Source organism: Parasteatoda tepidariorum, chromosome 5 (genome assembly GCF_982258835.1).
Source record: "Parasteatoda tepidariorum strain Cologne lab strain chromosome 5, Ptep-v5.0, whole genome shotgun sequence".
Lineage (NCBI taxonomy): Eukaryota > Metazoa > Arthropoda > Arachnida > Araneae > Theridiidae > Parasteatoda > Parasteatoda tepidariorum.
The window spans coordinates 93,085,517-93,093,155 of NC_141759.1; the positions used below are offsets into that span (position 1 = coordinate 93,085,517).

General features: G+C 28.8%; 1 protein-coding gene across 1 annotated transcript in view; it reads left to right on the top strand.

Annotated features, from left to right (window-relative positions):
• LOC107440676 (uncharacterized) overlaps positions 1 to 6,617 on the top strand; it is a 68,409-nt gene extending 61,792 nt beyond the window's left edge. Inside the window, exons 20-23 of the mRNA XM_043053289.3 lie at positions 1,094 to 2,991; positions 4,419 to 4,511; positions 4,793 to 4,867; positions 6,296 to 6,617. Of these exons, the coding sequence (XP_042909223.2) occupies positions 1,094 to 2,991; positions 4,419 to 4,511; positions 4,793 to 4,867; positions 6,296 to 6,394 (2,165 nt within the window). The 3' untranslated portion in view covers positions 6,395 to 6,617. The remainder of the gene's footprint in view (positions 1 to 1,093; positions 2,992 to 4,418; positions 4,512 to 4,792; positions 4,868 to 6,295) is intronic.
• Positions 6,618 to 7,639: the final 1,022 nt, after the last annotated feature.

Here is a 7,639-nt window from a genome sequence, read left to right on the forward strand (position 1 = left end):
TCTTATTGACGCTCTAATAATTTGAAGAATGATTATAATTGTTCAAGAAAATTTCAGTGAGGGATCAATATAATATTTACTATTAATGGCCTCTTATTGTTCTACTTATCTTATTGACGCTCTAATAATTTGAAGAATGATTATAATTATTCAAGAAAATTTCAGTGAGAGATCAATATAATATTTACTATTAATGGCCTCTTATTGTTCCACTTATCTTATTGACGCTCTAATAATTTGAAGAATGATTATAATTATTCAAGAAAATTTCAGTGTGGGATCAATATAATAATTACTATTAATGGCCTCTTATTGTTCCACTTATCTTATTGACGCTCTAATAATTTGAAGAATGATTATAATTATTCAAGAAAATTTCAGTGAGGGATCAATATAATATTTACTATTATAGGCCTCTTATTGTTCCACTTATCTTATTGACGCTCTAATAATTTGAAGAATGATTATAATTATTCAAGAAAATTTCAGTGAGGGATCAATATAATATTTACTATTAATGGCCTCTTATTGTTCCACTTATCTTATTGACGCTCTAATAATTTGAAGAATGATTATAATTATTCAAGAAAATTTCAGTGAGGGATCAATATAATATTTACTATTAATGGCCTCTTATTGTTCCTCTTATCTTATTGACGCTCTAATAATTTGAAGAATGATTATAATTATTCAAGAAAATTTCAGTGAGGGATCAATATAATATTTACTATTAATGGCCTCTTATTGTTCCACTTATCTTATTGACGCTCTAATAATTTGAAGAATGATTATAATTATTCAAGAAAATTTCAGTGAGGGATCAATATAATATTTACTATTAATGGCATCGTGCCATTATCAATCGGCATTTCAAAAATAAAATGTCTGACTTGACTGCATTTTGTAAGGTATAACATTAAAAACTTGCTTAATGAGTACAAAATGGTAATTATCTGTTTAAGGATAATTTCTGTTGGTCATAAACCAAACACTCTATGTATTTTCAGTAATTTCTTCTAGTTTAAGTAAAACTTATTTTCATTTATTATTTTAATTAAAACTATACATTTTTCATAACTGTTTGTACTTTCAGGAAACTCTGCTGGTGTTTCTCCTACGAAAACTTCATCAATAAATGCATCATCTGAGGGAAAGAAAGAGAATACTTCTCCACAAGGTTTTCATGAACCAGAAAACGCTGCTAACAATACTTCCAGTGCAGCAGAACATTCTTCAAAACCAGCTGCCAATGATACAAAAATAAAGAATTTACCACGTTCACGAGACGAAAACTCCAAAAAGCACTCTGAAAATTTAGTTGAAAAATCAGATTCCTATGTTGTTGTATCTCCAAAACCGAAAGTGGCAACTCAACAGGTTACAGAAACTAATTATAATACATTAGCTAGGAATAAAGAGGAACACCCGAATCCGATTGGTGGAAGCGAAACTTCGAGTTTCCGCAGACCCGGCTGCTTCCAAGCTGTTCCTGTTAATATTCCTAGTGTACATTCCATGCCTCGAAAAAAAGAATTTTCCGAGACTGATTCTTCACAGAAAAATGAAATATCTTTTCCTAATACTCGAGAACAAAGCGAATTAAGAAATGATGGGAATACCCAGCATACGACTGAACCGGACACAACAAAAGAGAATTCCAATACTTTACAAAAATTAAATTCAACTGAGCCACCAAAACAAACTAGCTATGTTAGCGGAATTATTAAAAATATTAATAAATCTTTCAGCGAACACAGTAAAGATTCTCCAACTGCACCTGTTAATTATAAAACAAATAGTATCAAACACCCTGGTACTGATGGTGTAGATAAAGATTTAAAATCTGCTACGAAGAGTGTTACAAAACCCGGTTTTCCTGTACCAGTTTCAAACAGTAATGCAAGCAATTCTAACAGACAGGGTGATTGTCCTCCCATTTTACCGAAAAAGGATAAAAATGCTGTGACTATGCGAAATATAATTACAAATCCCGATTGTAAAGCAAATCCTACTGTACCATTACATAATTACAGAGCCGAAGAAGCTCGGAAGCAAGTAGGTGAAACAGAGAAGAGAAATGAGAAAAACAAACATTCTACTCCTCAAAACACACATTTTGAAAGGAAAGATCAATCTTCTTATTCGCAAAATAAAATTGCTATTGAAAACACCAAAAATACAAAATTTTCCCAAAATTCACCCTCTAAGCATTCGGGTAATAATCCTGTAAAGCAAAATCATATTTCTGCGGGAAAACCATTTGGTCAAGATTCGAAACCAGATCATACTGAAAGTAATAAAACATGCTCATCTGATAAAAGATTTCAAAAAGTACTACCCCCAGTTGATAAATCATTTCATTTAAAACCCTGCACGACTCGAAAATCTCAAAGCTCCCCATCTCCTGAACCTCCTCTCACCCCTGAACATAGCCACAATCTAGAGACTGAAAATTATAATGAAAAAAATAATAAAAACACTAGTCCTGCTTTGCCTCCGAGATGTTCGTCTAATCGCCTTGAAAATCGCACGTCTGATCCACCTGTCGTACCACCAAAAAGAACTACTAGTATGAACGAACCTGGTGAACCAATTAATCGAACGAATGTACAAGAACAAATTCACTCTAATAGGCCAACAATAGACCCATCAGCACAACCTAACTATGAAAATGATGCTGTGCAGAAAAAAGAATCGGAACTCTCTAAAATTTTAGTGGATATAGTACAGTCTAAGGAAGTGAATAATGAGTTGAATGTTCAAGTACAAAAAGGAAACATGCCTGACCTTATAAGTCGGATGATCCCTGTTGAAAAGGATACGTTAATTATTCTTGAACAACCACCTAAAGTTCTGAAAAGTGTTAATTCTGAAGAGGATGAGCTTTCGAAAGACAATTTCTCTTTTAATAAAGAGAAGGAAAAAGATGGTACACCCGATTCTCCGAAACGCCAGTCTTGGTTCTTTGGATCTCATAAGAATTCTTTAGTCGTAAGTTTTTTGAGATTATTTTAATTACAGTAGGGAACCGATTATCCGGAACGGTCGGGACCATCGCTGTTCCGGATAACTGATTTTTCCGGTTTTCTGAATCGCTACAAAAAGCAGTTTTTTTAATTGTTAAACCCAACTGAAAAAAAAAAAAAGAAGAAAGAAAATTGGAAATAATCCTAAAAATAAGAAAAAACAATGAAGTAATACACTAATGATTATTTCCAAAATGATGGTAAGGTAAACATCTTTAAAAAAAGAAAAAAAAAATGGTAAAATCTTGCGAGGAAAAAAAATTATTTTTTTAAAAAAAATGGCGAGAAAATGTATCGAATTTTTCCGGTTTTCTGATTTCCAGATAACGGGTTCTGTACTGTACGTCGTTTTATATAAACTTGCTATAAAAACTTATTTTTCAATGAATTAATTTCAATATTTGTGTGAGTATTCTACATGGTGCGTAACGTTTTTAAAAAGTGCTCAAAGGAGCTTATTTTCGTTTTTTAAAAGCTCTTTAAAGGTACTTTTTTTATTGGGTGTTTTTAAAAAGTGCTTAATTTTCCCTTTTCGTATAAGATTTTTTTTCTTCTTAACCCTGTCGATTTTCACGACATATTATGCGAAAGCGTACTTTTCACATTGTTCTATTCAACATTTTCACAATTCATTCAAACACAATGCATTTCAGCTTACTGTCGGTCCGTAGCGTATGCAAGCGCAAATCATTTTACACGTGTGATGAAATACTTGCGCGCTCGCATGCAATGTGATTCTTGCACTCTCAAATGCAACTCTGCTGCATTTTGCAAGATATTCTCAATTTCAGGCTTCATTTTCCACCTTATGAGATCGAACTGAAAAATCTCTCGATCTTTTTATAGTGACTAATATAATCGGAAAAAAGAGTTCTATATCAGAAATTAGTTATTTTATCATGATCGTGTAAAGTCTTTGAAACCTTATTATAATTTTTTTAATGTATATGGTGCTTAAAAATATTCTTTTAGTGCTTAAAAAGTACTTAAAGGGTGCTTATTTTTTGTTGAAAGATTTGGTTACGCATCCTGTTCTAAATATATATCATAACTAAAATGTAATACATTATTAAATTATGTGTTCAATCTGCCAAAAAAGAAAACAAATCCTCCTTAATATCTTTTGATCTAATGACAAAACTTATATGTACTACATTTAAAAAATAATAATGATAATTTATAGACTTTGTCACAATTTCTTTATATGCATTTTTTTGCATTTCCTTCATTGTTATTGTTAGTTTTTAAATTGGTAAATATTAAAAATCATTTTTACTTTTTTTTCAAAGTAACTAAATGTATTCAAAATTAAGCTAGGAATTTCTTAATTGAATTCAGAGACTTTCTTTTTCATGTGTTGTAACAAAGTTTATTATTTTCTTTTTGTTACAGTTTCCAGTAATAGTTTCAAGAAACCCTGAGTTTGGATTTTCTATTGAAGGAGGCATTGGATCACCTAGAAATCCTGGAAAACCTCATGACAATGTAAGTGTGAAGTTGTGATATTAGTCACACATTAAAATTTGTAGATAAATGATTTCTATAATATTAATAAATAAATGTATAATTTTTAAATTGCATTCTGTAAAACCCTTATTGCTTCGAAAAAGTTTTTAATGCAGTTTCTATTGTGTAATTCATTTACTAAAAATCTGAATTAGAAATTTTGGTTGCTTTGTTGTATTATTCATATTTTGTATTTATTACATTTAGTGTATTATATTGTATTCATTACATTTACCTTATTAATTCTCTTTTTTTTTCAGGGTATATATGTTGCTCATGTTATAGCTGATGGACCTGCTAGTAATTTATTAAGACCTGGAGATAAAATATTACAAGTATGGCATTCTTTTATTTTATTATTTTATGCTCTTACATATGTAAGATGTTCATATTTTAGAATCCGCTTACTATTTTTGTTATAAAAAGTTATAATAAAGTCAAAAGTAAATTAGATTTTTAATGCTTAGCATTCGCCATCTGTGTTAAAATTTACACAATAATGGATGCAGTTATTGCTTATGTATGCAAATAATCATAAATATATTCTAAATGCAATACATTTTAATCATGCTAAAAATAGAATCGGTCTGAAAAAAATCAGGTTTTTTTTTTTTCATGAGTGTTTGTTACCCTGCTGTTAATTTTTAATACTACTTTACACTTTTTATATTAAAGTTGTTTTTTTTTTAAAAAAAAAAAATTATTTCTCAAAGTTTGACCCTTTTGTCTTAAACTTTACTTTAACGTCTAAAAACCTAGTGGGACACCCTGTGGCAGAATTTTTTTTCGGACTTTCTGCGACAAACTTCCCTAGCACTAATATTTTGCTTTAAGATACTTTTAATTATTACAATTACTAATTTAAAGTAACAGAAACGTTGTGTTTGCAGAAGAAAGTATAGAATAAAAATTTTTAATTGTAAAAGTAATATTTTTTTAATTCGAATATTATATGCAATTTTCGCGCATTTTGTGGGCGGAAAAATACATTCATTATTTCCTCTTTTGATTTTTGTAAATTATTATACTAATTAATTCGTAAATAAATAAAACGATAGTAAATTAAAATGCGTACATAAATTAAAATTCGTAATTTGGCAGCAACTGCTAAAATAAAGATCACGTATGATGCGAATAGGACTCTTTAAAAAAGAGATTCTCAAATAGGACTCTTTAAAAAACGAGATTCTCAAATAAGTGTATGTAAAATATTGAGTTCTTAAAGAAAAAAAATTAAAGAAAGAACATCATTTCTAGAGCGAACTATGTTTTAAACTTTCGTGATTTCTGAATTTTTTATTTTAGATTATTATTTTGAAATTCTAGCTGAGCCAGTCATCAAAGATTTTTTTTTTTTTAATATCTCAAATGAAAATAGAAAAACCATGATTATTTCTTTCCTCTCTGATGCGCAAGAAAGACATCTTTGAAAAAAAAAAATTGTAGAAGAAAAACTCTTTTTTCAAGAAATTATGCAGAAAGGAAAACCAAACTTTTCCCAAATGAAAAATCCTTCTACAAAAACTCTGTAATATTCTGCGAAAATGTCGCCGCAATTCTGCCACGGGGGTGGGACACTTATGTCCCAGCTCTCCAATTGTCCAAATAATTCCATTTTTTATTTTATTTTAGCAGAATATTGTTATTTTTACCTTATTTAATCTACTGAATTCGCAATTTGTCTTTTTATTGGAAAAGAAAAAAACTAGTCTTGAAAGGGTTATTACTTAATCCTAATTTTCCTTTTTTAATTATTATTCAAGGTTGATGGGAAAGATTTTACACATTTGGACCATAACAAAGCAGTAGCAGTTTTGCAGGAGTGTGGTGCTACCATATCACTAATGGTTTCTCGAGAATGAAGCAAGCAAAACATAATTTCCTAAAATTAAGCAAATCTGCAACTTCACATTGTGCCTTTGTGAAGTTTAGCTGGCCCGTATCTTCTAAAAATTTATGGTGCTGCATTTAAACAAAATTCTAAATTTCTGGAGTTTTGATCTATGTTTTAGGTATAAAATTTGACTGGATGGTATACTACTGGATGGATATACTACTCATTTATAGATTTGATTTTTAAAAAAATTTTAATATTTCTATTGTTTTAAAATATTTTTTTGTATAAGATATTCATAAAAAAAAAATTACATTGGAAAATTGAACTGACTTATATCAGTTTTAGTTTTGATTCTTTAAAAAAAATCTACACTTCCATACAATTATAGTATACTGCAATTTTTTTTAATGAAATTTAACTATTAAATTATTGGTGGTTATAGATCTAAGGAAGTTATTTATAAAATGAACACACTGTGATGCAGATGTTTAATTTATTGTACAGAAAGCAAAAAAACTTTTACTATAAATAAATGGAGGTATATCATGCATGATTGTTCTTGAAACTAGCCACTTCATGTGATTTAGATCAATTATGAGTATCTTAAGTATGGCTGCCAATTTCACATTATTAATTTTAATTTCTCTCATAGTATTTAATTATTTAGAAAGTTTTGATATAAAAGTAAACAATTATTTTTTGTGAAACAAAAATATAACAACGCATTATAAAAACTTATTTTCGGTATGACATTTTATTTATGATAAATATTTTTAATAATTATTATTAATTTATATATATTTGTTTAGTGAGCATAGCATGTATCAACTTTAAAGACATTATAATTTGCTGTGTTTGTTGCAACGAAGTCCTTTATTTCAACAAAAACTAACCTTCAATTGCTGCCCAATTTATAGCTCAATTTGTTTAAGCGCTTATACTTATGACTCACTCACTTAATATTCCAGTTTTCAGTTGTTTGTTGGTACTGCGTAAAACAAATTTTATCTGCTTTTTAATGACATTAGATTTATGTAATCAGATAGTATTGAAACAATTTGAATTTTGCAAGTTTCTCTTATTTTAATCAAAAAAATCTTTTATTTTTTTTTTATATATATTTTTGAAAATTTTCCTAAATTGTGAAAGTTTTAGAAAATTCCCCATCAAAATAATTGTTTCTCTGTTTATTATTATTTAAGTAATTAAGTTGTGACCTCTAAATAATTAAATAAACTCCATTTTTAAAAATCGCTTTGAAATTTCTCCT